General features: G+C 41.4%; 1 protein-coding gene across 1 annotated transcript in view; it reads left to right on the top strand.

Moving 5' to 3' along the window:
• The window catches only part of CHSY1 (chondroitin sulfate synthase 1), a 95,186-nt gene that overhangs the window by 7,696 nt on the left and 66,633 nt on the right, over positions 1 to 20,857 (top strand). Inside the window, exon 2 of the mRNA XM_030578652.1 lies at positions 4,219 to 4,714. Within this exon, the coding sequence (XP_030434512.1) occupies positions 4,219 to 4,714 (496 nt within the window). The remainder of the gene's footprint in view (positions 1 to 4,218; positions 4,715 to 20,857) is intronic.

Consider the following 20,857-nt stretch of genomic DNA (forward strand, 5'->3'; position numbering starts at 1 on the left):
AACAGAGAGTATGGGCCTTCTCTGGAAATACCAACAGAGAGTATGGGCCTTCTCTGGAAATAGCAATTTCTTGGTTTTTGTTACCAAGTTTCATGCCTAGTTCTGCAAACCTTCTAATAAATAGTTATTGCTTATGTAAATAGTATAAGCAAAGCAAATGGGACTGCTCATGTGAGTAAATACTGTTCAGGCCATGGGAGAGGAAAGAGAACTAAACCCTGTGACTGTGGAGTCTTATGATTTAGGACACTACCTATAGCTGAAGATCAAGCAAAAAGAAAATAAACCTAAGGATTCCAGACTGAATTGGAATAGTTGCTATGAACTTGTTAAACTTGGTTTTACATTTATGACTTTGCTAGTTGGCTCTTCAATGACTTAAAGTTAAGAGGCTTGAAGTAGCCTTGAACAAAATTCCATGTTTATTATTATTCTTGTCTTTTGATAGACAAATCTTTCAAATGTCAGATATGGCTGGTCATATAAATTCAAGTTTGATTTTTATTATTAGAAGTAAATAAACATGCATCCTGAACTTAAATTTTTCTGTGCCTATACTTTCCGAATAAGTGGATGCCTGAGCCAATAAGTTAGGCATATCAAATGTTGTCTGCCAGTAATTCTGACAGTAAGAAGCAGCAGGCATTGATGTTCTCCAGATGTTTTGGCCTCTAATAACTGACTTTTTTGTATTCAAAAGGCCTTCAGTGAGCTTCTATGAGTCACCTGTACCAAAATTCAAATGTGTGCTGGAAGCCACAACCTTGAGTTACGCTGACTTGCTCCTTATCTTAGAAATCGCATTACTTTAGGAAATGATTAAGGTATACTCCAACTGTAGTTTCACCAAAAATATTATCTAGGACACTGGCTTTGGGCCAAGGTATATTCTGCAGCTTGAACACTTAAAAACCCAATCTGTTAGACTTTTACTGATGTGTGCAGCTGTTCCATCTCAAGTGACGAAGCTATTCCCTACCAGTACTCACATAAGTGTTGATATAGGAGCACTTGAACTGGGAGGTCTGAGAGCACCTACAAACATGGGAAATAACAGACGCAGCATTGCTTTATGTAGCTGAGTACTCTTCTAAAACATCTGGACCGTAGAGGATCTTTAGCTAGGAGCTATAAAGTACAGAGAACATCCTGCCCTGTCAATAGTTCATCATAATTAGAGAGTGCTGATTTTTCATGGTGTAGGAAGTGAGTTGAAAAATTATTGGTTTCCATAAAGGAAAAAGACAGTAAACTGAAGAAGTTATAAGGACCTCATCTTGCCACTTTATTAAATGAATCTGTCTGGGAAGTGGCTTGGTTCAGTATAAAAGTAGCATTGGGAACAGATAACAATGGATGCTTCTGATAATTGTGGAACAAAAGCTGTTGAGAATCACAATTCTAGTTGCATTTAAATCTATCACAAATGCACTTTTTGAATAATGTTGGTCAAAAGGCTTCTTCACTTTTAAATTTTAAAAACAGTTTATGCTGGGATATTTCACTCATAAACCACTAGATATTAGCATAGAAAAAGCTACGTATGGTTTGCTTTCTTTTTACTTAAAAAGGAGTAGAGGATCAATCTAAATGTGGTTACCAAAGAATTAACAAGGAAACTCTCACTAATTTAAAGTGTTTGCTTATAACTAGCTTATTTTCCCCATTTCAGTCAAGTGGTTTCATAAACTGTAGCTTATGCGCTGATAACTGGGTATGTCTACACGGCAAAGAAAAACCCATGGCTGGCCCATGCCAGCTGATTCAGGCTCATGGGGCTTGGGCTGCGGGGCTATTTCATTGCTGTTTGGACTTCTGGGCTCAGGCTAAAACCTGGATTCTAGGACTCTGCAAGGTGGGTGCCTCCCAGAGCTCAGGCTGTAGACCAAGCCTGAAAGCCAGCACAACAACGAAACAGCCCTGTGAGCCTGTGTCAGATGACATGGACCAGCTGCAGATTTTTCTTTGCTGTGTTGACAGACAGACCCTAAAAATGTGTTTCAGCTCTGACTGAAGTCATTGGGATTCTTTCCACTGACTTCAACTGGATGTTAATTTCCTAAAATGCACTGGACACTTGACTAATAAATCCGGATTTAAATAAGTATATTCTTTTAAATGATTGTAACTTTTTATATTAAAATTTCTGTGAGGAGCAGACATAACTGTTGAACACCAACTGCCCAATTCATTGGGTATGAAAATTTTAAAATACCTTTTATTTCTAAATGGAATTTCTTGTTTAATTTACCTTTAATATATTTTTAAATGAGGTCTCCCAGTGGCTAATGCTGTAGATTTCAGATAGTTTAAGAATAGTGTAGGATGTGTTTGGCTCACTTAATCTAAAAAATTGTGGTTGGAAGCACCTGGTATGAATAGCAGTGATACATTTAAGGAACACTATTCTTTCACACCTCAAGAATGTTTTTACAGCAGATTCTGAATGCTGATTATGATCTGAATAAAGCTGCCAAACATAACTAGAAAGTAACTCCTATAGAAGGAACAACTGTCCGATTATTCTGTGTAGGAAGGCATGGAAGACAGTTTTACTGTCTTTGTGGGTAGCAATTGCATTAAACAATACCCAGTGATCTAACTTCCATAAGGTTTTTTTTTTTTAAGAGCAAGAATGTGGAACGTTTAAGAGCTGGGTAACTTAAAATGTCTCAAGAGAATCTTTGCTTGATTGTGACTCAGAAGAGGTGTAAAGAGGAGTCCTCCTAAGTAGCATAAAGAGGCCAGCTGCCCATGTACGTATGCGCTAGTCCGGCTTTGCTAGAGGCTGCTGGTGAAGGCTTAAGACCGATGCTATGTCTTTACACAGCTCAACACAAATAAGGGCTCCTGGCTATAAGAGTGGCTGATATGCCATAGGCCCTGCCTATATTGCTGATCATATTCCTCTACTAGCTCCTGTGTCTCATGAGACATCCTCTTTATGCTTGGAGTAGCCTGCCATTTCCTGTTCACAAATACCCATCCCTGTTTAAACCCCACTGCTTTCCTAACCTCTTTAGGGAAGTATGGGTCTGTTGTCTTCTGGGAGTTGATTCACATCAGATGTAGTAGATTCATAAATGTCTTAAGTGATTTAGGAGTGCTAGTTCCATTGAAAGTTATTTTAAGTGTCTTTGTCCTGTTTGAAAATCCCATCCCTAAATTCTTTAGCTGAAGTGGTAGTATCTCATGGTTTTAGCTCTGTGGAGTTCAAACCCTGCTGCCAACTCAAGTGGTGGCTGTTACCTCTTTAACCCTCCATTTCAATTGTCCTCTCTCTTCCTTTTGGTTTCATTTCCTGTGTTTCTGAACTAGATGCTGAGCTTGTGGGATCATGGAACACTTAATATCAGAGCTTTGAGTAGGGCTTAAAAAAAATCTGTGTTCCTGTTCTCCAGAGATTGATACAAAATGTGTCTGTGAGGGGTAATACCATGATAAGAAAAGAAGTCCATCTGTTAGGATTCTACTGTGCTGCTATTCGTGCCCCATTCGTTGGGGCTGCTTTTCCATGAGCCTCCAGCTGGTAGGGGCAGATGAGTTTGAGGTAACTTTTTTCCTGTTTCTTCCCTGCATGTTGGGTTGCTGCATCTTTTCCCTCTATCAGTGCCTACCCAGTCCATCTACTAGCTGCTGGGTGGAAAACACCACTACTCTACCCATCTGTCCTAGAGTCTTGCCTTTTGTGGGGTACAGACTTTTCATAAGCTGGTGCAAAAATTTGTCATCTGTTCATTTGCACCTCTGAAACTATAGATTAACATAGTCACCAGTGGTCAGAAGTAGGGACTGAAAATGTGCAGGGAAGCACCGAACAGTTTGAAGCTAAGGGCTTCAGTCCCAGGCAGCAGGGCCGTAGCCTGAGCACCACTGCCCTGGGCCGAAGCCCATGGGCTTTGGCTTCAACCTCTGGCAGTGGGGCTTGGGCTTCAGCCCTTGGCCCCTCTGAGTCTAACAGCAGTTCTGGTGACCTCATTAAAACAGGATAGCAACCCACTTGGAAGTTGTGACCCACAGTTTGAGAACTGCTGTCATATATGGTTCTTACCAGTGTACATGACTATCACTTATGTGGAAGGAAGACAGCATTTCAAGAGGATTAAAAAGGAGGAAATTCTTAAAACAAATGGTCCTCCTGAGTCACTTTTTCCTGTATGTTTGACTTGTACTATGATGTGCTCTGTCTGTAAACTTAACTTTGTATTTTCATTCTAGAACCTGGTCCAAAACCATTCCTGGCAAGGTTGAATTCTTCTCCAGTGAGGGTTCGGACACATCTCTTCCAATCCCAATAGTGCCACTACAAGGCGTGGATGACTCCTACCCACCTCAGAAGAAATCCTTTATGATGCTCAAGTACATGCATGACCACTACTTGAACAATTATGAATGGTTTATGAGAGCAGATGATGATGTTTACATTAAGGGGGACAGATTGGAGAGCTTCCTTAGGAGTTTGAACAGCAGTGAACCCCTCTTCCTTGGACAGACTGGGCTTGGCACCACTGAAGAGATGGGGAAACTGGCCTTGGAACCTGGTGAGAACTTCTGCATGGGAGGACCTGGAGTGATCATGAGCCGGGAGGTGCTGCGCAGAATGGTGCCTCACATTGGAGAGTGCTTGCGAGAGATGTACACCACTCATGAGGATGTGGAAGTGGGAAGATGTGTGCGGAGATTTGCAGGAGTGCAGTGTGTCTGGTCTTATGAGGTAAGAACACAAACACAAGCAATGAGGCATGTGGATGTGAAAGGTGTGCTGTTTTGTACAGGATAATGTCATGTCCCAGACACAGGCAAATGGGATATGGCCTACCTGACACCTAATTTTGTGTAATACAAATTTAAAATTGGTTAAAGTAGTTCTGGATATTGCACCTGTCCCAGAGCTCCCTTGCCTTTCTTTCTGGCTTTACAATAAAATTGTCCTACCACTTGAAAATAGTTTTTTCTTCTTCCTGTCATCATGTGAAACCCCCACAAAAATGAGTGTGTGACAGAATGGAGAAAAATGACTCATAAATGAACCAAACTGGGGAAAACCTGGTAACTTCTCTAACCTTTCAGTTACACTACTCTTAGATGTCTGTCTGTCCTTTTTTTTTTTTTTTTTTTTTTTTTTTTCCTTTTTTTTTTCTTTTTTAAAGTCATCAGGTAGAGGTGACATGTAAGCTGAGTGTCTCATAGGGTATGTCCACACTACCCACCGCATCGGTGGGTAGCGATCGATCTATCTATTGGGGATTGATTTATCATGTCTCGTTTTGATGGGATAAATCGATCCTCGAATGCTCTGCTGTTGACTCCGGAACTCCACCAGGGCGAGAGGCGGAAGCGGAGTCGACGGGGGAGTCGCGGCCGTGGATCTCGTGTGGTGAGGAGAGGAGGTAAGTCAATCTAAGATACGTCAACTTCGGTTACGCTATTCTCATAGCTGAAGTTGCGTATCTTAGATTGCTTCCCCCCCCCCCCACATGTGGTCCAGCCGATAGTTTTACCATCCTGTACTGTGAGGCAAAAATATTCATCACCTCCATTTTACAAATAAGAACTTGAGGGGAAAACTGAATCAAAGTGGTTTGGTTTGTTTGTTTTCCTCAAATGGGCTCAGTTTCATACAGGCTTGTGAGTGCTAACAGGGAGCTGCAGGTGCTCACCACCTCTGAAATTAAGTCCCTGAGTGATTTTGCTGACTGTCAGAGCTGAGAGTGGGTGTTTTTGGCTTCTAATTTGTGCTTAACCAACTTGTCTGTGGGATCGGTATTGAAAACTAATGGTTTGGTGAGCAGTTTGGAAATTAGTGTTGGAGCACACAAGGCTTACAGACTTGTGTTGTAAAGTATTCCATGTTTCTGTCTTAGTCTTTCCCCCAAGGCATACCTATTGCCAAACAAGTGTTTAATCTCTCCAGCATTTAACATTGTCACACTGCATACAGTACTAAGTCTGCAGATAATTAAACATGAAACTGCCTACAAGAAAGTATCTACGGCTCAGACATGGTTCTGTTACTTGTTGGATATTTGCTGATTCCTGCTGTTGGACTTTGTGGGTGGAGACTGGTCTTCAGAGGGGCTTATCTCCTCCCCCACCCTCAAAGCCCCCTATACTGACCACCACTGAACTCTGCCCATAGAGATCTGATTGCAGCTTCAGGATCTCAAAAAAAAAAACAAAACAAAACCCCACAACCTGTTTACTATGTTTATTACTTAAACTTTGTTATTCTTATGGACAATTCAGATCCATACAGTTCTCTAGACTTCAAAGTTTGGTTGTATGTATTGTAGAAGAATAATTCTGCTCAACTGCTAACATAGGAGGTTGGTTTTTGTTTTTTGTTTTTTGGTTTTAAATAAAGTGGAATCACTTCCATCAGTCTGGAGTTCTGTAAAAGCCTGTCTCTACAGAATCTAAATATGTGGCCAAACATGAGTTCAGCTCTTTTTAAAGGGACCCCAACTTAATCACACTTCTGCTAGTATTGGAAAGAACACTGAGGATTACTAGCGACAAAAGATCAGAGGAAGATTGCTTTATGCTCATATTTTTGTTCCAAAGGAATACTCTTTGTGCGTGTGGCTGACAGCTCTATACATAGTTTTCTCTGACTATAAGCTCTCTCATAGCAATGGGAGGAGCTTTTTAAAAAGAAAATTGTAAAACCACAGAAACTGACAGAGGAACTTGAGTCAGAGAGAGCACCTGAAGCTATTATTAACTTGAACTGACTTGGTTTCATTTTGTCAGCGAGATGGTTTAAATTTTTGAAATAGTTACTGATTGCTTTTCCTGAGAAGTTACCATTTAGTGCTTTGTAGGCCCAATTGGAGCTCAGTGGAGTCAATGGGCATTGGATCAGGGCCTTGAGATGAGGAGTCTTTTCATCTGCATTCATGTTGGCACATATAAATGTGTTATATAAAACACAGGAAAGATGAGTTCTAGAGTGGCAGTGGTGCTGTCAGTTTTTCTATATTTTTAGACCTGAAATGATTTACTAGTGTGTGAGGTGCTTTACAGAGCAAAGGATCAAACCACTTTTTTTCTCTTAGTTCTCCTATTTAAAATAGTGACTAGGCCTAGAGCAGACTATTGAAACAACTTCTGTGTAAATAGCTACATCAGGTATAACTTGAAACTATTAAATGCTCAAATCCTGGTCCCATTGAAATGAATAGCAAAACAGCCATTGATTTCGGAAGGACCAAGATTTGGCATGAAATCTTGAATCATTTGTGGAGCTGTCACGCTTTAAGGAGGTTAGAAAAACAAAACAAAGTGCGTGACGTAGCGGAACTAGACTGCAAATAATGCTGAGGTAAAGCAAAATGCTTGAGCATTTTTAAGCTATTCAGAATGTTTTCTCGCAGATGTGGTGGACCATCTAAAATTAGTATATGTGGAGGGGGGAAAATAGCATGAACTCTTAAAAATTATTCCTGCAGCGTGAGTGAGAATGTAAGGTTTAAAGTTCCCTGGGAGGGAGGAATGGCTGGGTAGCAGTTTCAATGATGAAAGCACATTACTGCTTTAGGGAGTAGCTGCGCTTTCGTTTCACTGAGGGCTTTTTAATTTAAAAACTGTCATAATTTGGTCTTTGGTCTGATTCCCTCAATGCCCAGACAACTGGATTAAATGTGCCTAGGGAATGTTATGTAAGATAAAACAATGGCTCTGTTAAGCAATGCAGCTGTCTTAACCAGCTGTGTTAGGAAAGGTTAGTGTTTAAGCAACATTTTCCATGTCTTAAGTGTATTCATGAGTGTCAAGCAAGATATCACTATGCCTAAAATGCAGTGCATTGTATTGCAACAGACTTTAGGTGGAAGGAACAGTTATTCCATCCCCTGCCTTCTGGGGGTATTAGTATTAGTATTCTCTAGGATACCTCCAATTAGTTTCCTCTCTATAGTTCTTGCAGGGCTTAGCAAATTAGACCCTAATTGCTTTAAAAAAAAATTCCTTGCTCATGACTTCCATTTAGAAGAGTTCCAGAGTGCTTTAATGGTCCAAATCTTCAAGCCCCTATTCATGTGAGTAATTTCACTGATGTCAGTAGGGGCTTCTTGCATGAGCAAACGTTTACCAGTACTTTGCCATACATTTGTGGAACATCGCTAGGGAAAATTCTGCTTGGCCCTGTATCTTCCCCTCTCTACCCTCCATTGCTATTACTCTTATTTACACCCTAAGGGTCACGTGCATTTTGATAACTGCAACCACCTCTTTTCCAGCCTCCTTTACACCTCCCTCTCCCTTTTAACTCCAGCCACAGCATGGCCACCAAAACTGTCCTCTTCTGTCCTGACCATTAGACCTCACTCTACTGCTGCGTCAAAGTGTTGTCCCAGCCTGCATGTCTGGTCCTGGATCCTCTTGTTCCTGCTGTACCTTCTGCTTGATCAAAGATATCGGCCTCGAAACCCATCTTGTTTCGTTCTTGCATTTGGTGCAGGCTTCTGTGCTGCCTCTTACTCATGAAGTGCACTGCACTAAGCTACCAACCTTATTCATTACAAGTCTCATGTAAACTCACTGCTTCCATGCTGCCCACAAGACAAGTTGTGAATAAACTTTGTTGGCCTGAATGCTTAAGGGTGTGTGTGTGTGTGTGTGTGTGTGTGGTGGGGGGATAGCACTTCTCTGGGTTTTATCCTTTCTCCGGTGTGTCTGAGGTTGTAAGATCTCTATCAGTGATTGTTCCTTTTTTGTGTGTGTGGTAGAGTGCTGAACCTGTCATTTGTGCTTAACAAATAACTCTGAAATGCAGCCACCTCCTAGGGTCAATGGAAGTAACCACTCAATAATTCGGGCACAACACATTGCATGACAGCAGGGGGCAGGACAAATTATACCAAGGACTACTAGGGCCATGGAATATTTATATGTCCACAGAGAACAGACAGGACCTAGGTTTTAAGATCTCTTTCAAAACCTGACAACCCCTCCCTATCCCCAGCATAAAGTATGTAGAGCTTAATTTATCTCTGTTGGGGAGGATAAAGGGCTGAGTTGATCCTGTGAGGACTGGACCCCACAGTCCTAGAGAATCTAGGTATTTCAATCTTACAGGGTTGCTGCCAGAGCTAAGGAGAGAATATTTGATTATACCTGTGTTTAAAATCTTCTTTCACTATTAGTTTACTACTTTGCATTTCTCTCTGCTTGGAGAGTAAAGACTGGCTAGTTGACTTTCTGCCTTTGGTACCACTAGCACAACGTTGCACTATTTCAGTTCTTCATACTGAAGAAAGCTAGCTTCCATTCTGATGCAAAGCTATTGCAGTGCTTTAATTTAAAAAAAAATTGTCAACTTTTCTGTTTTGAATTTCATTTTGAATCTTTTATATTTTCTTTAGCAGCATCTCACCCATGGGATTATCTTTGAGTTGCAGGTGATGCATTTTTTATAGTTGCTCTTGCCATAAAATACTATGTAAAGAGTTCAATTCCTGTTCATAGGAATCCCGATTACTTTTATCCAGGTTATTCATAACTGCTGGTAATTGGCAAAGCTGCGGCATATGCATCCAACTTTCCTCAGTTGTGATACAAACTGTTGGCACTATTTTGCCCTCTCTTAGTGTCAAACACTTTTCTTTCCTCATACCACAGTGATTGGTGCAGAATAAGAACCTAGACAGTGTTGTGCCCTGATGAAAGTCTCTTCCTGGAAACTTCGGTTTTCGAAGACTGTTTTCGAAAGAATTAATCATGTAACGCTTTTCTATTTTAACTAGACGTGAAAAGTCATTTTTAAAAATGTACTGATCCATGTGTCTTAATAGAAACTCCACTTCCTAGCAGGGCTTTGGAGCAGAGCCTGGAGCTGGAGCGCGGAGCAGCTCCAGAGCAGTGGAGCTGCAGGATTTTGCATGGCACTGGAGCACAGCTCCAAAGCCCTGCTTCCTAGTTTACCTAGCAGTGTCTGGGGGGGGGGTGCGCGTGCGCACGCGCGCTTTCCACACCAAAGCATCAAAATAGAAAACACATTTTCAAAACATCTTTACCTGTGAGAGGTAGTGTAAAGAGAGCCAGGGAGAGTCAAGTGTTTTATATTGTATTTTATTGTGGGTTGAGAAAAAGCAGTTTGTCCCATAGCCAGATTCACATAGGTCCAATTATGAATCCATCAGATAGGGATGCAAGCATTCCCCCAAACGTTCCATTCCTGTATATGAGGCTCCAAATGAAGGGGAAGGGGGGGCATTTTGGGGCTCTAAAGTGGCCAGAACTCGGAGGAATCCTGTGATGGTTAGGGAGTGAAACAGAAAGTACTGATGTTGGGGGACAAATACACAACTCTTAGCATGTGACTAGTCTCCAGTTCTATGGGTTTCTCTTGAAGAAGTTTCCTTTTCGCTGTGTCAAAAAGCTATTTGAGACTAACTGGCTGACTAGCTTTGTGTGGCCTGCTTAGAGCTTGGTCCTATGCTAGAGCTCCTGTTGACTCTAATGATGAAGCATCAGAGTCCTGATGAGATTTTATTGGAATACTCTGTACTTGCCTGTTTAGTCTGATGTATATTACAATAGAGTTGTTGTGAAGGCCTTTGAGAAGCAGGATACCGTATGTGTCTTTGTTAACCTCAAGGACCAATGTAGCATCATGTCAGTTCTTGAATTTGTCATCTCCAACTTTTTTCCACAATGGTGAGTGTCCACAACTCCAACTGAGGTCAGTACTTCTGGAAATCAGGCCCTCAGTATTGCTTTACATTATTGTCTCTCTGACATGCAGTCTGTTCTGACCTCTGCCATGTGCTACTCTTAAAATAAACCTGTCCTTAGGAAACAGGGATAGCAGGGTTATAAGTTGATGCCATCCGTGTACGTGGTACCATGTGTACCCATGCACAAGGTGCATAGAGTCTGAATCTGATGCAGACCATCTGCATGTGCACAATAATTAGTTTGGAGAGAACCTTGAAGTACACCACTACCTCGATATAACGCCACCCGATATAACACAAATTTAGATATAATGTGGTAAAGCAGTGCTCTGAGGGGGTGGGGCTGCGCACTCTGGTGAATCAAAGCAAGTTCAATATAACATGGTTTCACCTATAACGCAGTAAGATTTTTTGGCTCCCAAGGACAGCTTTATATCAAGGTAGAGGTGTAGTACAGTTTAAAAAACTACACTAACTTGGATGGGACTGTCATTGAAAGACTTTGTGGAAGTCTGCTTTGTTTTTTTTTAAGGGCAATTCTATTTGGTATACAGGAGCCAAAGAATGCATTTCAGGCATTTTGTGCGTGGCTGAGAAGAAATGAGTACTTTACAGGAGAGACAGTGGACAAGAATAGGTGGTGACCATATGTAGGCAGGGGCAGAATTGCACGAGGCCTTGGAAATGAGTGCAAAAAACTTGACCTTGATGCGGTAGGCAAAAGGGCACCAGTAAAGAGCTTGGGGGAGGTAGAGGGAGGTGGGCAGAGCATCAGAACTCTAATAACAGCACTTTCAGCAGATTAGTGAGGGGAGAAGCAGGGAGGTCAACGCTGAGGAAGCTTCTCCATAGATGCAGGAAGGCCACAGGGTGGATGAGGGTTTCAGCATTTGGAGTGGGAGGCAACAACCTAAGATCCACATCCAAACTGTAATTTCTACTTCATCTAAGTTACTTAAAAGAAAGCGAAATCTGACTGAAAACTCATAAGCCTTTTTTAAAAGCAGCAAAGAGTCCTGTGACACATCTGTTAGTCTATAAGATATTGGAGCATGAGCTTTCGTGGTCATGCATCTGATGAAGTGGGTATTCACCCATGAAAGCTCATGTTCCAATACGTCTGTTAGTCTATAAGGTGCCACAGGACTCTTTGCTCCTTTTACAGATCCAGACTAACACGGCTATCCCTCTGATACTTGAAGCCTTTTTTAGTAACTTCTGCAGTCGCAGATCAACAAAGCAGAAGTTTGAGGCTTGTGAAGTATTTTGATTGCTTTGCTGTTTGAACCCAAAGACCCTGGAGACAGCTCCACTTTGTGTATTGCAGTTTTAGCAATAATATTTTTGTTTTGACTCCTGCCCTTGTTGTTGGGAATTTTACGGTGTGCACTTGTATTTGACTTGTATGTAATGTCAGGGTTTTTTTTGTTTTGATAGGGTTTGACCCAGTTTTCACGAGAAGACAGAGGAATCTGCTCTTAGCTAGATGACCTATATGCTGAAGGTTATAAAAATTGAAACTTGAACAATGAAATGTAGTCTCTGCTGATGCCATGCATAAAAATAAAAGTACTCTAGGTTGAATTTCAGAAGACTGAAGTAAGACCTTTCTTTCATGAATTAAGCATCAGTGTACTGTGAATTTTGGGGAGCTATCAAGATTAGTCATTGTCCTGAGTACAGTCAGCAAAGGCTTTATTGCATTGCTGGATAAAGAACTTTAATAGAATGCCCCCTCATCCCAGATTCTTAATTCAGACATGTACTTATGGAGAGAAGTTGTGTGAAGACTTGAGAAACCATCGGAGAAGGGGGGGAAATGTAGTTCCCCTTGTCTGAACTTAAATGAAGTTACTCTCTTTATCCAAAATAAATTGCTACTCTTTCCCTCCCACTGTCCCCTGCGTGCATCCTCCCCATTTGCTAGGACTAAGTATGGAAAAGCTGTGTAAAAACAAATTCTTAAAAAAGAGTCTTGATTGACTTGACAGTATATCCACAATCAACTTGAAATGTAGTCAAGTTTTGGATACTACACCTGCCCTAAGGATCCCTTCGGTCTTGCCAATATTTATGGGTTGGCAATAGCACTTTTGTTTTTTTTAATGCTGTCTCATTGTGAGAAAAGCTCACACAAAACAAAGTGGAAACTCTGTATAGTCTATTTCACTGCTTCACTGTCTAGGCAAACTTGTCAAATGCACAAAGCAGTTAAACTATAAAGAGAGATTACTACAACAAAGACTAGAATCTTAGGTGGCACTTACGGTACTAGGCACAGTGCTTTCAGGGTTGCTTTTTTAGTTGACCATATCCCTTTTAATGTCAAGTGAAATTTCACTTTTTAAAAAAATGTGAAGAAGGGGACCTGCTTTCAATCCCTCATCTTGAAAAAGTAAGTCTTATTACTAGTTATGTAGCACCAACGGTGTGCTGGATTTGTCTAGACCTGTGCTAGTGCTAGACTATACCTGTAGTCCTGGGAGCTCCAAAACAACCAACCTTGTAAAAGCCAGGAGCACTAATCTGTTTCCAGGGCCTTTTATAATGCTGTTGGGAAGTCAGGATTGCAAAATTATATACAATAGATATCTCCATCCTGATGTATCATTAAAACAGCTGCTTTCTAAGCAGCTCTCTTTGCTGGTCATGGTATGCTAGTATATACAAAGGCTTTAGTAAACTGTCAGTTATATTTTGTTGATACAGCAGGATCAGTCCCTGGCATGTTCTGTTAGTACCTTCCCAATTAGTATTCCTGATCTTTTTTCATTCTTATCTGCCTAAAATTTAGAGAAGAAAAGGGGGGGGATAATACTGAAAAGAATTGTTAGGTCTCTTAAAAAAAATAAATCTCCTGCTTCAACAGCTTCCTTTTATAAGGTCACTATCTGTGGATTACAGGCATCCACTAGTGCTGCAGTTTTTCCTTTTTTGTTGACTCGGCTGGGATGAAACTTCAGCGTGCTGTGATGCGTTTAGTTGTACAGCTGCAATTAGTGCCGGGAGCTGGATACCTTAGCCCTCCCATATATATTACACTAAAATGTTTCTGTATGGTAAGCTATAGCCTGGCTTTGGACTGCGGTGGAGGTTCCAGCCCTGTGGTAGAGAAGTGCAACTGATAAAAGTGGCTGTGAAACGGCCACCTGCAGCACCAGCTCCCCATCACAAAAAGTGACGTTTCTAACACTCTGCTGTGTACTATGCTGTATAAAATCTCTACTTGTCTCTGCATAATCTGCTGACTACAGTTCATACTGTCCATCGTGTGGAGAATTAGTTGTTCAGGATGTGTCTAGCCTCTTCTCATTTAGCAAGTTTCCTGATGAAGTTGCCCTGAAGCCCTCTGACTTGGAAAATGGAACTTCGTTGTAATCTACTGGGCTGCCACATATCTTTAATTAAGTCTTAAAAGGCTTTAAACACTTAGCACTAATTTCCTGTGTTTAAAAGCTTATCTGGACTCCTGATGATGTAAACTTTCATGGTCATCAGCTGGAGTCTTCTTAAAATCTTGCCAGAAATCCTGATTATCTAAAAGGTAGGCATTCTGTTCTTGCCTACCTAGGACACCATGACCTTTAAGTGTCCCCAATTTCTCGGCAAGTGCTATTAGGAACTCTTGGAACTTTTGCTGTTAAATTTCGTCTGGAAGAGGATTCACTGGTCCTGTTGCACTTAAAACTTAGTTCTACTTTATTTCTTGCTTTAAATTGGATTTCTGCTTGTATTACCACTTGAAACAAACTAACTGTCAAGAATTACCTTCAGATATGTTTGAGCACCTGCACATGCAATAATAATGATACAAACTTGACTCTAGCTTTCGTTTTCACCAATGGGAAACTTGAGAATCTGGTTAACTGGCAAATCATGTCGGAGTTTTTTGTTTTTTAAATTTCATTAACAAAAAATAGCCAAAGTTAGCTTAAATTCAAATAATATTGATGGTGTTTTGTGTGGTTTGTTTTTTGTTTTTGTTTTTTTTTTTTTTGCATCAGAGGAGATCTACTCACTTAGAGTTTGCATTCTACATTTGTGTTGGTGTTCTGGTTTTTGAATTAGAGTTGGAGAGGACATTCCACTATCATAGTTAGGCCCCCACTCCTGCATTTGGATCTGCTAGCAAAGGTTTCTTCAGCCGTGCCAGATCCTATTTGACTGCAGAATTGGGGCCTGAGGGCTTTGCTACATGAGGAACTATTCTAGATTAGCCATTCCTAACTAACTCCATGATGGATGCTCGTATTCCAAACTGAGTGTCTTATTCAGAATTGGCGTAAGTGGATTGAACTAATTTGGAATAAGACACTGTTGTGGAATAACAGTATCCACACATGGCATTAATCCAGAATCACTACCTTATTCCAGATTTATTTCTATGTGTAGACAAGCCTATAGTCCGTGAAGCTGTCAGGGAAAGAGTCTTCATGTATCTGCAGAGAACACGGTTGGTGCTTAATAAATAGATTGCAGATCTTAGTTAAACATTTTGAAGCTTGAAGGCTAACGTTTTCATATGAATATAGGAAGATGATAAATGTCCTAGTAAGAATCTTCTGAAGTTTGAGGTGAATTGTCTTCCTGCACTGCAGTAAGAAGGGTGGCGAGACACATAACTGTGCAAATTCTGACTAACTGGAGTAGCTTTTTCCTTTATACCTTCAGAAATACTGAGCATATATGGCAAATGGATACTTCTCTCCATCTCAATGTGCCTGCACTGGCACTTGAAGGTGGTCTCAACATCTGTTCTGTTCTAAAAGGCTGAACAAGCCACTTCATGAATAATAGTGGGCAAGCTTTCATATACATAACTGTAAATCAGGTTGACTGGTTAGAACACTGCTCCAAGAATAAGTTAATGCTAATGAAGGTACCAGCCCTTTATAGGCCTTCAATGGGTTTAATTACTTGGCAGTAACTCCCATATTTGAAATAAAACTAAATGTTTTGGCGGGTTATGTCACCACTGTATTATTGTGGAATGAAGGAGAGAGTGTTAAGTTGCCTCCACTGAACTGCCTTAAGCCTCCTCTGGATGCATAGTACACTTCAGACAGCCCAGATACTGCAGCAGTATTGTCTGTCTTGGTATAAGGCAGTGGCTCTCAACCTTTCCAGACTACTGTACCCCTTCCAGGAGTCTCACTTGTCTTGTGTACCCTCAAGTTTCACCTCACTTAAACTACTTGCTTACAAAATCAGACATAAAAATACAAAAGTGTCACAGCTCACCATTACTGAAACATTGCTTATGTTCTCTTTTTTACCATAGAATTATGAATTAAATCAATCTGAATATAAATATTGTACCTCCATTTTGGTGTATAGTATAAAAAAGTCATTGTATGAAATTTTAGATTGTAGTGGCTTTTTATATAGCCTGTTGTAAAACTAGGCAAATATCTAGATGAGTTGATGTACCCCCTCTGGACCCCTAGGGGTACATGTACCCCTGGTTGAGAACCACTGGTAATGAATACACTTTATACTTATACAGTGACATTCATTTGCTTGGGCACTTTAAGGCTATGTAGGAATCCAAACTCCTGCCCCAAGGAGTTTACAACCCAAGGTCCTGATTCAGCTGCGGCATCCATAATGGAACAAAGCAGGGTGCTCTAAAAGTGAATCTTTTTGAACAAGAAGTAACATTAAACAGGGAATAGAGGTGGAGTTCTTGTGCAGAAAAAAGGAGAACAAATTTCATAATTAATGTTCTATATAAACATGTGTTTACCACACTAGGCGCTCAAGGCCACAGATAATGCCTTGTTCCTCTTCAGTTGGCACAAAGGTTTTTTTTGTACCTGCTCAGTCATAAGTCTGCTTTGGTATCCAAGACTACTAGCAGTGGCTGCCTTTTGAGATATGCGAACTCTGAGGCAGTGATATCCTGTAATACATTGGCACAGTTGGGGTGGGACATGTGGGAGGGAGAGGTACTCTTCTCCCCATTAGCACACCCCCCCTTCTTGCTATATCCAGCTTTTAAAAGCTGATGTCTATATTTAGATCCATTAGAATGGATACATATCTATGTACAAAATCTGAGAGCAGGAAAGGGGGGGCATGGTAAGAAGTAGGGCTATTGGGGACTAGTAGTGGGGTAGGAAGGCAGAGGGACAATCTAGATTGGGATCGAATGGAGCATGGAAGGAGAGCAGCGTTTGGGGTTAGGGTCGACAGGAGTTTTCTAAAATACACCTACCTATCCACACTAGTAGAAAAACTACATTAGTTGACACAGTTCATCAGGTTTCCAAAATGGTGTCTCTTCTTTTGAAGTACACCTCTACCCCAATATAACACCGTCCTCAGGAGCCAAAAATCCCTACTGCGTTTATAGGTGAAACACCCTTATATTGGGGTAGTGGTTTCAGGGCTCCGGGGGTGATTTAAAGAACCTGGAGCTCCCCGCAGCAGCTGGAGCCCCATTACCGTGCTATACGCTATATGTTACAGGCAGAAAAGACACTGTTTACTTGAGACCTACTGCTGCATTTTATTTTGTGATTGATGCATGGTACATTCCATTACCATTGCTGTATTTGTATCCCTGAAAAGTGCTACGTTTGTCATGTGCACACTACAGTTCTGTAATGCTGCACCACACGTAGGGACTGTGCGGGGTTCTGTTGTGAGCTACTTGGGTGACCCTTGCTCTATTCTCCTGTAGAAATATTCTTCCAGTATAGGGAGTCAGAACATTTTACTAGTTTTTACTATGTCTCTTTAACTCACTGAAAATCCTTCAGATGTCTCTACTGATCAGACTTCAGGCATATAGTTGGCCTCTTGCTCAAGATGGTGAGGAAATACTTTTCAGCTTACTTTTAGGTGGTCTAATGCTGTGCGTTGTTCAAGTAAGCTTGAAGGAGCCTAGTTTTAACCCTGACCGCCAAGAAATTTGGGAAAAACAATTCATTTGTACTTTGAGAGGAGTTGTAATCCTGTGTCTGGAATTTTTTGAAGTGTTTCAGCATCAAACTGTTTTGCAAACACCTTTTCCTTATTTTCCTCTGTGATAATTACAATGATCTTGCAAAGGAGTTTAAAAGTGATTAGCCCAAGGGCACAAAGGAGGCTCTGTCAGGGCAAGAATTAGAGTACAGGGGGTCCTGACTCCTCCTCATATACTCAACAACAGCTGTCTTTTCTAGTTAGTTCAATTAAAATTCCATAGTTAGGGCTGACACCAAGAGAAGCTTGAGCAAACGTGTCCTTCCTCTTGCTCCAGGAAACCACATGTGCTGTCAGAATTAACCTATGGCCAGAAAACTGAAATCCCAGCCACCGAACAGAATGTGCTGGCCTGACTTTGCTCCCATTGAAGTTGATGTAGACGAAAGAAATGAAATAGAAGTAAAACAGAGGCTCTCTGCAGATGCAGACTTGATCTGTTGGCATCCCTATGATTTAGGGTCCAGACAGCTAGTTGCAAGTTGGTTCCTCAACACAGTTAATGGTAGGACATCATAGCAAACTTGGTCTGCAGTCTAAACACTCATCTATCAAATCAAAATGCATCTCAACAGCTCCAGTGAGCAAACTTGTGAAATGAGCGGTGAGGGGGCAAGGAACCAGCATCTTGTTAATAGCAGAAGGGTGGGAAGCAGTGGGGCAAGGATGAAATTTAAGGAACTGTTAACTAACACAAATGGTGGGCTGGAGTGCAAATAAAAAAACATTGAGCTAGCTGGAGATGGGAATAGATTTGCTATAGAAGCAAACGTCCTGGGAACTTTCTAAAGGTGAAACCTTCAATCCTGTTTGCAGTAGCAAATTCACTAGACTAGAGCAGCTTCTCTTATTCTGTGGTCTGCTGAATGCTTGCTGGTCGGATATTGCAGGATCTGCCTCTTTCCTGTATAACTGCTGCTTCAGGTGACCAGGCTTTTTGCTAATAGAATCTGGTTGCCAGCGTGTCTCTCTTACGGCCATTTCAACCATCCGCCTTTGCTAGAGACCACAGTTGTTTATAAGATGATGGAGAGCAGTTATTTGCCAGCAGAAAAGGAGGTGCCCTCATCAAGGAACTTGGGCTGAGAGGAGGAGCTGAGAAAGGGGTGAATCTTAAATCCGCATGGGATCAGTTGCAGGCAGTCTTTGAAGCTCAGGCAGAAGGGAGCTAGGGAGAGAAATGTATCGTAAGATCAGGGGTATGCGGTGGGAAATTAGTCCAATTTTTAGGGTTAACAAAACTTGTACTAATGAGTTAGTGAACTCTGGAAGATATTACGGAGTGCCAGCTAAGAAACATACATGTTACCAGCTGTTTCCCTGGCATGTCACAGATATAATCTACAAAGCACCTACAGGAATCCACTAACCTTTCTATACCTGGATCAACCCTACCTCTTTCTCCCCCAGCCCAGAAAGAATACCTGCCGATAAAGCATGCACTTTTAAAGTCAGCAATCTTGACACTGTTGTAAAGCTCTGTCCTGCACAAAAGTAACAAGACCCAAAATAGATCAGATTTGGAACACTTTTGTGCAGGACAGTGCACAGTGATGAACGTGGTAGGGAGTTAGATCATGCTGTGGGTAACAGAGTGCATGACACTATCTATTGATGGGCCCCTGCCTTCATGGACTACTATGGTACACTGGATCATAATCCATTGGTAGGTTTCACTGTTGCTAATGCAGGTTTTCACAGTGCATCGAAGCTCTAAAATAATGCCCTTGGTTGAGAAGATTTAATTTGAGAACCACTGAATAGGAAGGGCCACTGCTGTCTGCGCTGGTTGTGAAAAGTGAAGTCATTGATCAGTATGTTTAGGTATGTGCTAATCCTGTGTCAGATCCCACCTTGTGAGCAAAACACTGGGGAGAGGTTGTGGTTCTTCGAATAATGGTCCATATATATTATATTATATTCCAAACTTTGGTGTACATGTACCAGAGCCTGATTTTTCATTGCAGTGTCCATTGACTTGCATGTGCATCATGTCGCCTCATGTCTCAGGTGAGATTATATTAGGCAGTGTGGGTTGATGCCTCTTCAGTTCCCTCTTACTGCCTCATGGTTGGTGTCAAGAGTGGAGGAACTCAGTCTCTGTACTGATTCACAAGAGCTAGGGACAGTCAATGCATTTGCACAGTGGCCATTTCAAAACTGATAAAAGAAATATTTTTTCACGCAACAGAGCCTGTGGAGCTCACTGCCATAGGATGTCATTAAGGCCAAGAACTTGGCAAGGTTCAGAGAGGGGTTGGTAACCTAAATGGATAAGAAGAATATCAAGAGTTGTGGTAACTAATGCTTATGTGTTCTTTCATTTTGGCTTTTTTTTAAAGTATATAGGTCTTCTGCCATGAGGCACAAGGTTCTATCTTTTTATTAAGGTTTAATATTAGAGCTTGGGAGGAGGGCACAAATTATCCCATATCTGCCTAGTACAAGGTTTCTTGTACTGTCCCCTGAAGCGTCACAGACTGGATACTGGACTAGATGTGACTTACAACAGTTTTGATCTCCCTTGAGTTCCTACCTGGTCGGTAAGTAGTTATCCTAACCTGCTGTGCAGCATGATAGTCGCTAAGAAGGGCTCGTAGGGCTTGATCCAAGTCTGAGTGGAGCCCATGAAGCCTTAGTTCATTTTTGTGAGAGTCAGTTTGTCATAGTGTGGCATGAGCAGACTCCTGTTCCTAGTAGCTGACACCTCAAACAGCTGTTGGCTTGTATAGGGAGTCCCACTGAAGGTGCTTTTAGCAGCAGTTCCTGTACTGTACTTCCAGTCTACTTTACAATTCTGTTTCACTCACAGATTTTAAAGCCAGAATGAAGTAGTATGCTCCTCCAGCATGACCGCCTACTGTATGTGACACCAGCCCTAGAACATTTCATGCTAACTCCTGATTCACGCCCATAACTTCTAGAAAGAGATCTCTGCCTGAATTTTGGTGCTTTTTTTTCTTTTCTTTGTAGAAAATACTGATAGAATAGTTTGTCCAGCACTTAACAACCCCAAGCTGCTCTAGCCCAGTCCACAGTTCTGCACGTGGAGAAACTCAAATGAGGTGGAGAATAACTGAGCTTTACACTTCAGTCTCTTTGGTCACTCAGTAACCGACCTCAGAGGGGCAATTCTTCAACAAAAAAACTGCAAAAACAGACTCCAACATGAAGCTGCAGAACTGGAATTAATTTTCAAACTAGATACC

This window comes from Gopherus evgoodei, chromosome 10 (assembly GCF_007399415.2).
Source record: "Gopherus evgoodei ecotype Sinaloan lineage chromosome 10, rGopEvg1_v1.p, whole genome shotgun sequence".
Lineage (NCBI taxonomy): Eukaryota > Metazoa > Chordata > Testudines > Testudinidae > Gopherus > Gopherus evgoodei.